Below are 15105 nucleotides of genomic sequence, written 5' to 3' on the forward strand. Positions count from 1 at the left end.
GCTCAAATTGAGCTAGTTCTTCTTGCATGGCTATGATCCAATCTGGATCAAGTAAGGATTCAGCTACAGTTTTAGGTTCAATATTTGAAATCAGGGAAATTTGACTTAGGTTCCTAAAGGATGATCTGGTCTGAACCCTTAGGTCTGGGTCACCAATTATTTGATCAGTTGGATGGTTAGGGTTGACTCTTATAGTTCTAGGGGGTTGATTTACTTGAGTGTGTTCATCTTCTTCATTGTCTAGGGATTGATTGGTTTCTTCAGAATTATTAATTTCAATAGGTTGAGGTTGAGTTTGCCCTTGGGTTTCTTCAAATTTTACATTTGTGGTTTCCTCGATTTTTAACGTAATTTTATTATATATTCTGTAACCCCTACTGTTTAGAGAATATCCTACAAAAATTCCATTTTCTACTTTAGAGGTAAATTTTCCTAAGTGTTCTCTAGTATTTAAGATGAAGGCTGGACATCCAAATACTTTAAAATATTTTATGTTGGGTTGTTTGTTATAAAATATTTCAAAGAAGGTTTTATTATGTCTTTTATTTAATGTTGTTCTATTTTGCACATAGCAGGCTGTACTAACAGCTTCTGCCCAAAAATATTTAGGTAAGTTATATTCATTTAACATAGTTCTAGAGGCTTCCAGTAAGGTTCTATTTTTTCTTTCTATGATTCCATTTTGTTGGGGGGTTTTTGGACAGGAAAATTCGTGATGATAGCCATTATCAAGACAGAATTTGTTAAAGCTATGATTTTTAAATTCTCCCCCCGTTGTCACTCCTAATTCTTTTAATTTTAAGATCTTTTTCATTTTCAATTTGTTTGCAGAAGTTTGTAAAGATTTCAAAAGTTTCGTCTTTATGTTTTAAGAATTTTACCCAAGTAAACCTAGAATAATCATCTATTATTACTAAACAGTATAAGTTTCCATTTATGGATTTGACTCCATGGGAGTCGAAAAGGTCTAAATGTAAAAGTTCTAAAATCGAGTTGGTTTGTGGCTGATTGGTTGGTTTGTGAGTGGATTTTATTTGTTTACCTTGTTGACAAGCATTACATATGGTTGAATCTAGGTTAGGTAATTTTGGTAAGCCTTTCACTAGTCCATTTAGTTTGCTTATATTTCTAAAGTTGGTGTGAGACATTCTTCTATGCCATAACCAAGTTTCTTCTTTTTGTGTTAAATAACACTTAATTGAAGAAGTGGTTAAGTTGATAGCATAGATGTTGTCTTTTCTAAAATCTTTTAGGCTTATAGTAGGATTCTCTAGATGTTTGATTAAACACTCTGTGGATAGAAATTTAACCTTATACCTAGTATCACACAATTGACTTATACTCAGGAGATTGTATTTAAAATTCTCGACAAGTAGAACATTTGTAGTTATGAAATCAATTTTTAATTCTATATTACCTATACCAATTACCTTGAGTTTGCCGTTGTTTCCAAAGGCAACTGTTCCTAAGCTTTTGTAAGTGAGTTGAGTGAACTTGGTGTGATCTCCAGTCATGTGTTTGGAGCAACCACTGTCCAAAATCCACTTGGTTTCCTCATCCGGGCCTTCGAAAACGAGTATGGACTCGTGGCTTGATTCGGGTTCGGACCCGTCTTCCGATTCGTCTTCCGTTTCAGCTTCGCGGGCCATCAGCGCGAGGTGGCTCTGGTGATTCTGCTCTTCTACCTCTGATTCATCCGAGGAGGAGTCGTCCCAAGTTGCTTTGAGGGCCTTCTTTTTGGTTGACTTCGGTTTGTCGAATTTCAGTCTTGGGCATTCGTTCTTGTAGTGCCCCTTTTTGTTGCATCCGAAGCAAGTCATATTCTTTTGTTCCGCGGGAGAACTGATCTTTTGAAGGTCCTTCTTGCTGAAGCTCCTTTTTCTCCTGGTGAACATTTTTTTTACCAAGTTCACCAGGTATTCTTCGTCTTTGGAATCTTGACCGGAATCTTCTTCAGATTCAGACTTGCTCTTCTTTTCTTTGGATGAACCTACAAATAAAGCAATACCTTTCTCGGCTCCAGCATTAGTTTGTTCATGTAATTCTAACTCACAAAAAAGCTCGTCTAATTTTAACTTAGATAGATTTTTCGAAATTTTGTAGGCATCTACGATCGATGCCCACAAGCTATTACGTGGAAAGGCATTTAGTGCGTACCTTATTAAATCTCTGTTTTCCATCTGGTGGCCTATCGCGTGGAGTCCGTTGAGGACGTCCTTAATCCTCGCGTGCAGTTGACTTGCCGTTTCCCCTTCCTGCATTTTTATATTAAATATTTTATTTAAAAGTAGGTCTCTTTTTGTTACCTTTGCGTCGCTCGTTCCTTCGTGCAGCTCGATCAGTTTGTCCCATAATTATTTAGCGTTCTGATGCGGTCCGACCCGATTCAGCTCCTCTCGTGTTAGGCCGCAGTGTAGTGTGTTGATTGCCTTGTTTTCTGTTGATGCCTTTTTCCTTATGTCCGGAGTCCACTGTTCCGGGTCTAGTGGATTTCCGGAGTTGTCGACTGGAGTTCGGTACGCCTTTATGACGCTGAACCATTGATCGTAGTCTGACTTTAGGTACACCTCCATTCTTTTCTTCCAGTACGAGAAATCATCCCCATTGAATAGGGGAGGATGTACTGTGCTAAAGCCTTCTAGTTGAGACATCCTGCACACAAGTAAACAACGAAAAACAATATCCCAAGACTTGGTCTTGGATTAGCAGTGCGGAATTAAATAATAGAAGTATCTAAATTGGTGTTGCACCAATTTATATTTAATTGCAACGAAGAAGAAATTTCTAAATTAGCAATAATATCAGATTAGAATTAAGCATAAAACTGAAAACAAAAAGACAAAATAAAAGTTAATATTTTCACCCCCCCCTGTCTGATTGGTGGTTGCACCAAATCAGAGCGGTACCTGCTCTGATACCACTTGTTGGACCGTGAGATTCGATAGAGGGGGGGTGAATATCGAATAAAAAATTGTTCGACTATAAACACAGCGAAAATAAAAGGACAATGCTAACACAATCTGGTTTTACTTGGTTCGGAGCCTGTGTCGACTCCTACTCCAAGGCCCGCACACAAGGGTGCTTTCGGTGGGCAATCACTAGCAGTTCGAAAATTATTACAAATTAAAGTACAGGAATGTTAATGAAAATAAAGCAAATACCGACAAGAATTTAATAAAAAGGAAGGGAGCATATTGTCGGAGCTTTGTTAGCGTCGCAGGAGTGCAGAGCAGTAGAGCAAGCAGTAGAAGACTTTCTTTTCGTTGTTGTTTTGAAGCTCCTCTCTGACCCTCCTTTTATATGAGGCTCGGGGTGCCCCGGATCCCTTCTGGGCGCCCTGGTGGGATGTGGCAGGTCTAACCAGCAAGCTCCACGTGGCGACGCGGGAGTTTGGATAAAACTTACCTTCGGGCGCCCGTATCCCTTCCGGGCGCCTGGACCTTCTATTTCCAGGAACTCCTTCTCCTGCAAAATAGAGTTAGTCCGAGGCAAATATATATCCTGTAAAACAGATTGTTTAGCACAATTAAAGTTCAACAAAGTAATAGAAAAGAGTATAACTTAGATTCTGTCTTTTCGATACCAGAATCTAGTTACGATCTTGACTTAGATATCCGAAATGGATCTAAGCCGGATCGACGCCTAATGTTCCCTTCCCGGGAACGCGTCCTCGCAGTCACTCCCCTCCAGTGACTTACCTTACTTACCTGCCAGACGTCCGGTCAGCCCTTCGACCTGTCTGGACTTCTCGCCAGCTATCCGGTCAGCCCGTCGACCCGCTTGGACTTCTCGCCAGTTATCCGGTCAGCCCGTCGACCTAGCTGGGCTTCGTGTCAGACATCCGGCCAGCCCGTCGACCTGTCTGGACTTCTCCTACACACTCGATCAGAGTGTTAGACAAGACTAACTTAACCTGATTTGTCATTCATCAAAACCTGGATTAAATCGTTAGTGCTAACCGCACCAACAGATTCATCCCAAGTAGCCTTCAGGGCCTTCTTTCTCCTTTGTTTCTTTTCTGGTTTTAGGCTCGGACATACTGACTTAAAGTGTCCCTTCATGTTGCAACCATAATAGATTACGTCTGATTTGCCTTGTGTACTTGTGTTTGGACTTGACTTTTTATATTTTGTTTGAATCACCTTTTTTATCTCATGTTTGGTGAATTCCTTCTTCTTTTGTATAATTTCCAAACTAGATTCACTAGTTCAGCAGTGATCTCGTTGTTGTCAAAATTTAATTCGTCTTTGGAATTGGGTTCGGGTTGGTACTTGGTCTTCGACTTCTTGTTTGCGAGTTTTCCTACAAACAACGCAATACCTCTCTCGGCCGAAGTAGTATTATTTTATTCATGAAGTTCAAATTTAGAAAATAATTCTTCTAATTAAGAATTGAAATATCCTTAGAAATTTTGTAAGTATCTACCATAAATACCCACAAAGTATTCTTTGAAAAAGCATTTAGGGCACACCTTATAATGTCATGATTCTCCACTTTTTTATTCATAGAGTGGAGGCCATTAAGTAGATTCTAAATCTAGGCATGTAGTTGGCTCGCTAATTCTCCTTCCTGTATTTTTATGTTATATAATTTATTTAAAATTAAATCTCTTTTACTTACTTTTGTATCGGAGATGTCTTCGTGTAGCTCAATCAACTTATCCCAAAGGTCCTTGGCGCTGTTGAAAGGATTAACTTGGTTCAGTTCTTTTTTGGTTAGACCACATTGGAAAGTCTGAATTGCCTTGGAGTCGACCTCGATCTTTTTTTTTTGTTGGTGCATCCCACTTATTGCAGGGGACAGGTACTCTATCTTCGATGGGAAATGTGAATCTAGTTTAGATTATGATCTACATTTTCACCTGAGTCTTCAGGTGATACTCAATTCGGCACTTCCAGTAGCCGAAGTCCTCGTCAGAGAAAAGAGGTGGCCGTGCAGTACTGTAACCTTCTTGATGGGCCATTTAAAATCTTGTACACACACAAAAATTGAAATATTCCAAGACTTGGTCTTGGATTTAGTAGTGCATGAAGGGAAGAAAAAATAAATTAGCTCAAGTGGTGTTGCACCAACTTCGAGCATGGAAAACTTTAAACAAAAGTGCGGGAAGAGAAGAAACAATAAATTAGTTCGACTGGTGTTGCACCAACTTCGAGCATGGAAAACTTTAAATCAAAAAAAAATATTAGAAGGGAAGATTGTACCAATTCTGATTAATTACAAAAAAAAACTAAAAATAAAAAAAATGCTCTTATGGCGATTGGGCCAATTCAGAATAACCCCGCTCTGATACCAATTAAAAGATACAAAAGTTTTGGGAGGGGTAAATAGCACTCGAGGTTTTTTCATATTTTTCATAAAGCTCGAGTTAAATGCACAATGGAAATAAATAACAAAGCTGACACAAATTTCTTTTATTTGGTTCGAAGTTTTTGACGATTCATACTCGAAAGCCCGCGATCATCGATCTCTTTTGTTGGGAAATCTATTAATAATTCAAAGATTACAAAATCTGAATATGAAAGTACAACTTTTACTTTAAATTAAATATATTGACAAATATAAAGATCTGGTGTAGTTGTTTGAAGTGTGTTCAAGTCACTGCTCAAGACCTTCTTATATAGGTCGATCCAGGTGCCTCTATGCCATTGAGGTGCTTGGATCATAGTTGATCTAATCCGAGTTCATCACAACTTATCCATTTCTAGATGCCTCTATCCCTTTAAGGCGCCTCTATTGTTGTCGTGGCGAGTGCTAAGTGGAGCTCCTCCTGGTCGACTCTATCTCGTCCTAGGCACTTCAATCCCATTGATGCTCTTGAATATGACGTGCATTGACAAACTGAAAGATGTCACCTCACCTTCCTCTGTCGTGTACCGAGATGATAAAGGCGCCTGAATAACTTAAGGTGCCTGTATCGACTTGAGACACCTGGATCATCACTTCTAGGCTAAAGAGTATTCTACATCATAGAGTTACATAGAAAAATAATATAATATAAAATAATATTATTTGATAGTCTCGAACTGTCTGGACTTGACTTCAGGATTTCCCATGAAATCCTAGATTGGACCAACACCTATGACTCCCTCAACTGGAAATACGTCTTCACTTACTCCTCTCAGGAGAGATTACCTTTTATCAAACATCTATTTGAACTTTTGCTTAGCATATGATCTTGATCTCTAAGACTTCCACTAAATGTCCAATCTTTGATCCACCTAGACTTTCACCTGGTGTCCGCGTTCTGCCCGATGTCCTCAATCTACCAAGTCTTTTGCACAGTCCACTCGACCAAGACTTCATGTCCAATTCCTTGACCAGGACTTCATGGCCAATCCTTTGACCAGTATTCGTTGCCTAGCCTCAATTACGGCATGCCTGCACACTCAGGTAAGCTCATTAGATCACAAATAAACTTAATTTTGAACAATTTACTAATATTAAAATCTAGATTTAATTATCTGATGCTCTATCCTAATTGTTAACCCACTGTTAATTGACTTTAATGATGAACTTCAACTTCTTTTAAATTATTACCATGAAATTTTAAATTATTAGTTAATTGTTAGTGTTGATTTTTGACTTTCAGTCACCCAAGGCCTCCATAAGAAAGCTACCCTTACTCAAAGTACAAGTCGTCCTCAGAGCGTAGCGCAGATGGGGAGTGCATGGTTCTGTGGCTGAAAGGTCCAGGGGTCGATCCCCGGGGTGTCACTGCCTGGGGTTAACGTCTCCGCTATGCACTTTCCACCTGTGTACCTGCATTTACCTCCCTCCATATCCGTGGGACCGACTCTAGGGGGGCCGCTGATGTGACGGTTCCACATTTTTTTTTTTTTTTACTCAAAGTACAAGTCACTCTCATGTCTTATCAATCAAAGATTTATCTATTAGAATTATTCAATGCTTAGTCTTTCATCATCCTTAACAACAAAGACTTTATTTTTGCTCAGAGGTCTCACCTCAATATCTTCTTTCTTCTACTTAGTATTTGATTTATCTTAATTTACTAAAACTTTCTTCACATGTCTAACATTCAGTCCTTCATGCTATACTAATTCTTCCATTACTAACATTGGTTGGGCTTGTCTGATGCCAAGTGCCTATTCTACCTTATGAAAATTTCATCAATTGGGTTTGGGTCTCATCTCTATGCCCTCTTTAGGATGATTTATAGAGATCTATTCTATTGCTTCTTGAAGAGTGTTTGATAGTGATCTTGTTTACTAGTCGGATAGATCACAAACTCTTCCTCGATGGCACAAATCATAGAAGAATATTGATCTCATTGCATCTTTTACAAATTTTTTTATCAAATTAGTTTCATTAAACCTCAAGTAACTATGCCTTCAAAATCAATATTTGGTGCACCTTAACAAGTTGTCCTTTTGACCCACAAAACCAAAGATTGTGGCATAGATCGAACACAACCTTAACCTAAAAGTAGTCAAACCTAGATTTTAGTTGTTTCTAGCATGGTGAAATTTCACCACCAACTCATCCACCCGTCTTCTCCAATACTCCTAGCCAAACACAACTATACACATCCTTTAGGACCAAGAAAAGAATCATCACCTCTCCAACAACCCTCAAATATTTTAAGGAAAGTTAGATATCAAACTTTGACTCTACTTATTTTTTCCCCCGTTCAATTGAATAATTAATGTGAACCAGCCGTTTCAATAATCTCAATTAGCAATTTGACTTGTTGGTACATGGAAGCAAATAAGCAAAGTTAACAACTGACTTGTTTATTTTGAGGATCGAACAAACGGTTTTCCCCATCTCTCCATCTTTGGCTTTAACTGCACTCAAATAACATATAATAATTGTTGATGCCTTGAAAACGGGAATCAGACACTCTGCTCGTTGATAGTTTACATATTTATAAATTATAAATAAAATATTACTGTTTTACATCTGTTTTTTCGTCGACTTAAACACATTTTTCTTTGGACGATCATAAAAGGGGGTTTTTTTAATCAAAAAGCATCTCATCCTGTCATCTCGTAAAATTCAACAGCAGCTTTCAAGTGCACTATTTAATATTATTATCCTAAGTTATCATAAATATTACATTTTGAACCAATCAATCAGCTATATGAATAAGATATAAATTACGTAACTACTACAAATATTATAATAGTAAATCTGTTCAAAACTATTTACATTGTAATAGTATGATTTTATAATGGTTACAATAAAAATTTCATTTATTCATCAAATATTCATATTGTAATAGTTATAAGAACGTAATTGATACAATTCAAATTTATCATATTTAATAATATTTACAATGTAGTAGGTATAATTTTATACAACATGAATTTATCTTACTTATACAACTAACAAATCAATTCAGTATAATACATATGGTAGAATTTAATAATAATACTAAATAATATATTTAGGTGGCATTTGGTATTTTCTTAAGAATAGGAATTATGAGAATAAGAATCATAGTATTATGAAATAAGAATAGATATGATCATGAATATCACTTTTAAAAATAATATTTAGTTAGTTGAATATTTTCTATCAGAATAAATTAAAATTTTTCTTTTTTACTCTTAGAGAAAAATAAGAGAAAAAATTATATGGGAGAGTAAGTTGAATGTGAGATAAAAATATGATAAGAGAGAATGATGAGAGAGAAAATGTAATGGTAAAGAATGAAGAGAGAGAAATATGATGAGAGAAAATGAGGAAAGAGAGTGTGATGAAAGAGAAAATATAATGAGAGAGAGAGTGATGGAGAGAGCATGAGAGAGAAAATAAAATGAGAGAGAAAGTGTGATGGGAGATAATAAAGAGAAAAAATGTGATAAAAATATAAGAAGAGAGAATGTGATGGGAGAGATTGCGAAATGAGAAAGTATGATGAAAATAATAAGTAAAAAAAGAGTACGATGGGAGAGAAAGAATGAAGAAAGAGGATGAGGGGTGAGAAAGTGCGATAAGAGAGAGTTTAAGGAAAGATAATGAAGAAAGAGAAAATGTGATGAGAGAAAATAAGAAAAGAGAGTGTCTCTTAAGAGAATTTGAGAAGAAAAAAAGTATGATAATAGAATGAAGAGAAAGAAAGTCTGATGAAAGAGAATAAGGAGATAAAAAGTGATATGAAAGAAAAATTGAATAAATATATTAAATATATTTTTATTTAAAACTTAATTTTTATTCTCATTTTTATCAAAACATAAGAAAGGAGATGAGATTTTATCAATACCTAAGATTTTAAATTTCATTCTAAAATTTTAATTTTATTTCTATCAACTAAATATAAAGTTTAGGATTAAATATATTTATTCATTTTCAATCCCTACATCGAACGTCACCTGAAGGATAATTAAATCATTTTATTTTAGGAAGGAGCATGTTGGTGAAGCCTTTTAATTAAAAATTGAAAGGTACTCATACGATGGTTTTTAAAAATAAAAATGCTATCATAATTTTTGACCTTTTCATTATCAAAATATTTTAAATAAATAAATAAATATATCTTATTAATAAAATATTTATTAATTTAATTAAATGTAAATAATTTATTAATTTGTCAAGGAGTGTGAAGTATACTCACCGCTACGCTGGTAGATCAAAATTGTCCCAAAAAGCAAAGAAAGCGCATCTCGATCCTCAAAAAGTGGAACGCGTCCAGAAAGTTCCACGATCCACCTTAAATATACGTTTTTTCCTTTACGCTTCTTGTACCTTAGTTATGATGGGCCACTCTTTGAGTTTTATTGGTGGGGACCTCATGTTCAACCAATCAAGAGAGAGAGTATCGAAAGCGTTACCTCGGCTGTCGACTGGGAATGAGAGTACTACGGAGTCCGCTGGGCATCCGATCACTGCCGGTAAGAATACGGATGGAGTTTCGTTTGTTCCGATTCATAGCGCTTTTTTTTTTTTTTTTTTTTTTTTTTCCCTTCTCTTAGTTTTTCTACCCTCCTTGCCATGAGTTCGAGTTCGAATTTGAACGCCGAGCGGAGGAAAAGAAATGGAGTCGCAGAAGGGAAAGCTCACCCGCACGCAGTCCTCCCTCCTCCGATCCCCCACCGTCCAGTCCTCCACCCACAGCCTTTCCTCCATCGCCGCCGCCGACGACGAGGAGGAGGAGAAGCCCCACCGCCCTCACCGCCTCCCGCCCCGCTGCCGCAGCACCTCGCGCAATCTCTTACTTCTCCCGGTCCCTTTCGCCCTCATCTTCTTCTTCTTCCTTTACCTCCGCGACGACTCCCCTCTCTTCGCTGACGCCCTCCTCCTCTCTGCCCTCGCCACCGCTGCCTCTCTCGCCGCCCGCCGATCCGACCTCTTCCGCCGCGGCGCCACCGCGGTCCAACGGCCCTCGTCCGTCGAATGGTCCCTCGGTGGCTTGGAGAGGAAGGAGAAGCGGTCCGGTGCTCGGATTATCCGAGAGGGGATCGAGTTCTACAGCAATGGGGATTACTACGAAGGCGAATTCCACAAGGGGCGTTGCAGCGGCTCCGGCGTCTACAATTTCTTCGGAAAGGGTCGGTACGAGGGCGACTGGGTCGACGGGAAGTACGATGGATATGGTATCGAAAGCTGGGCGAGAGGCAGCCGCTACCGAGGGCAGTACCGGATGGGGATGCGGCACGGCTATGGTGTGTATAAATTCTATAGCGGCGATAGCTACGCTGGAGAATGGGTCGGCGGGCAGAGCCACGGTGTGGGAGAGCAGACGTGTTCCGACGGGAGTAGCTATTTCGGGGAGTTCAAGTGCGGGGTCAAGCACGGCTTCGGCTACTACCATTTCAGGCAAGGTTTTTGTTCTATTACGCTATTTCTAATAGGTTACATCAATTTTGTGGATAAAAGCTCGCGTCTTTAGTGTTGGTACTAGCATTTTTATTCAATTGGACCACTTCTATTGCAAAAGGTACGTTTTCCATGTGATGCTAGTTGTAAATAACTGATTTAGCATGGTGGCCAATTAGTTGATGAAAGAAAGCACGTTACTTTGTATTATTTGATAGGTTGATAGGTTTCTTGCATTCAAAGGACTTTTCATTGTAGAAAGGTTTCAATTTTTTTTTTCTTGGTGGAGAAAATTTACTCTTTCTTTTTCAAGTAATTAATTGAAAAAGTAGAATTTGATAACGTTCAATTGTTTTGCGTGCTTGTTGCTTGCCTTTCTGTCTATCTAGTACTTAATTGTCACTCCTGCCTGTTACCTGTTAGTTGTGTGCAAGGATAACCTAGTCATATTTTTGTTGCTTGCTTCGACCATAATGAACTTGAAAATGAAAGTCATGGAACACTGTGTAACTTCACCAAGGGAAAAGGAAGATTGGCAATACACAACACAATACTATTTTCTGTTAGTTCATCTAGTGTTCTTCCTGGTGCATCCTTCTATTGTAATATTTTTGCTCTTCTTATATTGGAGGCAAAGGAAGCATAACATGAAAGCCACTATTTCCTTCCTTTTTTTTTTTGTAGTTTGACTTCTTACTTTCTTTGCTTCTGGTGCGCATTAAACTAATAAGGGTGTTTTCCTTTCTACCTATCAAACATTTCCTACCTTCTTTCCACAAGTTTTTCTGTCAATGCTTCATATAACTTGGTTTCTTGTATTTGCAATGGTTCTTCGCAATTTCATTGAAGCATCATTCCCTATGCTTACAAGATATGATTTTTATTCAAGCTTCTCAATGTAATCATGCTAATTGCATATTTTCCATTCAAAATTTCTGGGCGAAGTAAGAGACTATTGATCGATCAAACACTTATGCTGGGTGTAGGAATGGTGACAAGTATACTGGTGAATACTTTGCAGACAAGATCCACGGTTTTGGTGTTTATCATTTTGCTAATGGTCACTGCTATGAAGGATCATGGCATGAAGGCAAGAAGCAAGGTTATGGAATGTACACGTTTCGAAATGGAGACACAAGATGCGGTGATTGGGACGCTGGAGTTCTAAAGACTCCCCTTTGCCCATCAGAACCTACTGTGCAGCGTGCTGTTCAGGTAATTTCTTTACTTGTTTTTTAGTGCCAGTTTTCTTCTGTTCATGTGATTTTTAACAACATGAACTTTGATGTATAGGCTGCTCGGAAGGCAGCAGAAAGCTCAATTCTTGTTCCGAGAGTAGATTCGCAAGTAAACAAAACTGTCGCAGCTGCAAATAGAGCAGCCACTGCTGCTCGAGTTGCCGCAATAAAAGCTGTGCAGAATCGTATCGATGGCAAATTTTGTGAGATCAACGTCTGAGTTCGTTTGGACTGTACATTTTGCTAACCAAATCTGAGAGTTTGTCGATCAGGTACACCAATTACTTACTCAAGTCAGGAAATATGCAAGTAGTTGGCAACTCTAACCTCATTTGTGAAACCCAAAGTAATGGTCTTTCCTCAACTGTAAAAATGTATATAACTCATGCATCTGATGTTAAGTAAAAGTTATTTACAGAACAGCTTCAGAACTTGATGCGCTTGTTCTTTCCACTCTTTTGTAGGTCAAAAGTGAAATCTAGTGGAAGAAAGGATGATACCATGTGTGCAATGTTGACTGTTCTTGTATTTGCGCATGGTAAAACAGTAGCCCCTGCTTTATCATTCTTGCCAGTTGTATACTTCCTCAACTCAATCCATTCTCTGTTTTTGAATCTTGTACATGCATCTTACACTCTGATGATGCCTTATCATGTGCAATCGCCCCCCCTAATCTTCTAAAATTTCCAAGTATTCAATACTAAACGACATGTCTCATATCTCCGGCATGATTACCTCGTCTGATTCAAGCACTCCTACCTGCATCTCCTGTTCTCTAAGAAAATGAGGTCCAGCCATTGTTGCAGTAATGAGGTCCAGCCATTGTTTGGCGTTTCAATTCAAGTTCAATGTTTTGATCTAGCCAATGCATCATCAGCTCGAAGACCCTCCTTTATTTTCCAGCAGAAGGAACCTCTTTCTTATCAAGTGTGGGCCTGCAGTTGACTTTTCCCATTGACTTTTTTTGCTTCTTGTCGACTTGCATCCTATTGACCTTGTTTCCACTTCAAAATGTTCCACTTCAGATTATTATATTTTTTTCTTCTTAAAAAAAAAAAACTACAAAGGCATCTTGCATTGTACCTATGTTGTTTAATGAAACAAAAACAATTTATATTTTACTCTTAGAAAGGAGGATAACATTAATTAATTTTGGTTGTTCAAGTTGTTTGAAAAAAAAATAGATTCGATGGCCGATTTTTTTTTTTTTAAATGCACATCACCTATGTCTTTGTAATCAGGTTGTTTATTTGATGAAACAACTGATATATTGGAAAATAATGTAATTTTTCTTCAGAAAGACAAATGTGTAGAGAATTAATAATTCTTATTCTCAAAAGGATAAGATTAATTAATCTCATTCATTCAAATTGTTTGAAAAAAATTCACTTCAGCGACTGAAAATACTCTCTCAAAATTACTCATCTATTTTTTTCTTTTAAAAAAAATTATGCCTTAAGCAGACTCACTAAATGAAAGAAGAAATTTTAATTTAAATAAATAAATAATCTCAAAATCAAAAACAAGAAATGGCCCACAAGGTCATTCGCTCGACAATTTAATCGATTAAAGCGATGGAACCGGAGAATATTTTCCGACTGCCAAATATTTATAAAAGTCCAATAATAAACATACTAAATATTAAGTTAAATTTTTTACAAACTAAAGTTGCAGAAATCATTTGACCACGCAATCCAATGGAATCTGTTTTATTCAACCACTGCATGAAACCGTACGGTACTTAATTTTAAAAGTATTTTAACATTTAATTCTATTACTAAATCGGATCAGATTAATTTTTAATTACCGATTTGGCTGTTCTGATTTGGTTTAAAAATAATGAAAGCACTAAACGACAAATAAATATTAGGAAACATCCCTGCTCGAGCTGACTAGATTGCGTAGAAACTAATCAACCGAGTGATTAAATAATTAATTAAATGTTATGTTAAAAATTTTGTAAGAACGCCTATAGATTTGTTCATATTTTAACGTCTCATAGACGTAGAAGACTACTTATATGATTGATATAGATTTTTAATCTTGTCAACATACAGCATGTGTGTCAGTTCTTATAATTTTTCTATAAGTTGATAAGTTCCTTATCATTTAATTTTTAGCAAGAGTTTTCATAGAGTTCAAATCTGGGATGTCGATTGTGTTAGGATCAAAAATGAGATTCATCCCTTCTCTTTTGATCGTTTCGATCCGACATATTGTTTGGTAAAGAGTTATCTATGCTTTTAGAATTTATTCTCATGATAAGTGAAAGTTTTTTTTAAAGTTAAATTGATCGAATTTAGCTGATTTAAAAAATTGGATACTCATATTATTAAAAAATGATGACATCACGTAAAAAAAAAAAGGAAAAAATGCATGTCACTTGATTACTCAAATTAAATGATGACACTTGACTAAATTAGATGTGTGCCTTTCACTTTATGCCCACGTGGACCAGTTAAGCACATGGAATCCTTAAAAATTGTTGGGCAAAAATCAAAGAGCGTCCATCATATACATGGATGCCCCCACTTAGGTGAACTACTTGAAATACCATTAATGTACGCTTGGTTAAAAAAATTGTCTTTTTAAACCCGATTTAATTTTAGGATTTAGGATGTGAACCACAATCGATCAACTAATTCCCTATCGATTAATTACACGGTGTAGTAATTAGCTATAAGTTTGAGTACATGTAACAATTACCTACTATCTTTTATACCGTAGATCATGTTCAGATAATATTCATTTTATATATAGTGTGTTATCTAGTCCTCTCATTTGTTTTGTAATTTGAAATATAATTTTAATTAGATAGTCACCCTCAATTAAGCAAAATCAATGCAATATCATGATATTGTTACATTAGGTAACAACGGTTGGTAATGAGAGATGTGGGTTGTTGTCATAGGGGTAAATTTTCGCCTCTGAAAATCTCCTGCGTGGCAGCCAGGTTCCGCACTTGACTCTCAGCCTTTCCCAACAAATGCACCACAATGGCACACGAAAATCTCAAAGCAACACCACAAGAAAACCACGCAAAGCAACACCAACAGATTACGGGAAAACTCCCAACCTTTATTGC

The 15105-nt window shown here is 37.1% G+C and overlaps 1 protein-coding gene across 3 annotated transcripts; it reads left to right on the forward strand.

The window, feature by feature from the left end:
* The first annotated feature begins 9828 nt into the window (after positions 1-9828).
* LOC122001983 (junctophilin-4-like) lies at positions 9829-13107 on the forward strand. Of its 3 annotated transcripts, none has more exons than XM_042556988.1 (4): positions 9933-10782; positions 11769-11997; positions 12076-12366; positions 12485-13107. In XM_042556988.1, exons 1-3 carry the CDS (start codon positions 10001-10003, stop codon positions 12238-12240), a joined length of 1176 nt encoding a protein of 391 aa, XP_042412922.1. In that variant the 5' UTR covers positions 9933-10000; the 3' UTR covers positions 12241-12366; positions 12485-13107. The 3 variants fall into 3 exon arrangements, with proteins under 3 accessions (XP_042412923.1, XP_042412922.1, XP_042412921.1); XM_042556987.1 differs by having other exon boundaries at positions 12076-12292; positions 12485-13105; XM_042556989.1 differs by lacking the exon at positions 12485-13107 and having other exon boundaries at positions 9829-10787; positions 12076-12217.
* The last annotated feature ends 1998 nt before the right edge of the window (positions 13108-15105 follow it).

Source organism: Zingiber officinale, chromosome 7A, assembly GCF_018446385.1.
Source record: "Zingiber officinale cultivar Zhangliang chromosome 7A, Zo_v1.1, whole genome shotgun sequence".
Classification (NCBI taxonomy): Eukaryota; Viridiplantae; Streptophyta; class Magnoliopsida; order Zingiberales; family Zingiberaceae; genus Zingiber; species Zingiber officinale.

Bases quoted from the DNA above. Each gene is read 5' to 3' on its own strand.
- LOC122001983 (XM_042556988.1), top strand. From the start codon at position 10,001: ATGGAGTCGCAGAAGGGAAAGCTCACCCGCACGCAGTCCTCCCTCCTC. The intron at 10,783-11,768 runs GCAAGGTTTTTG...TGCTGGGTGTAG, and splicing joins TTCGGCTACTACCATTTCAG to GAATGGTGACAAGTATACTG. The intron at 11,998-12,075 runs GTAATTTCTTTA...TTTGATGTATAG, and splicing joins CTGTGCAGCGTGCTGTTCAG to GCTGCTCGGAAGGCAGCAGA.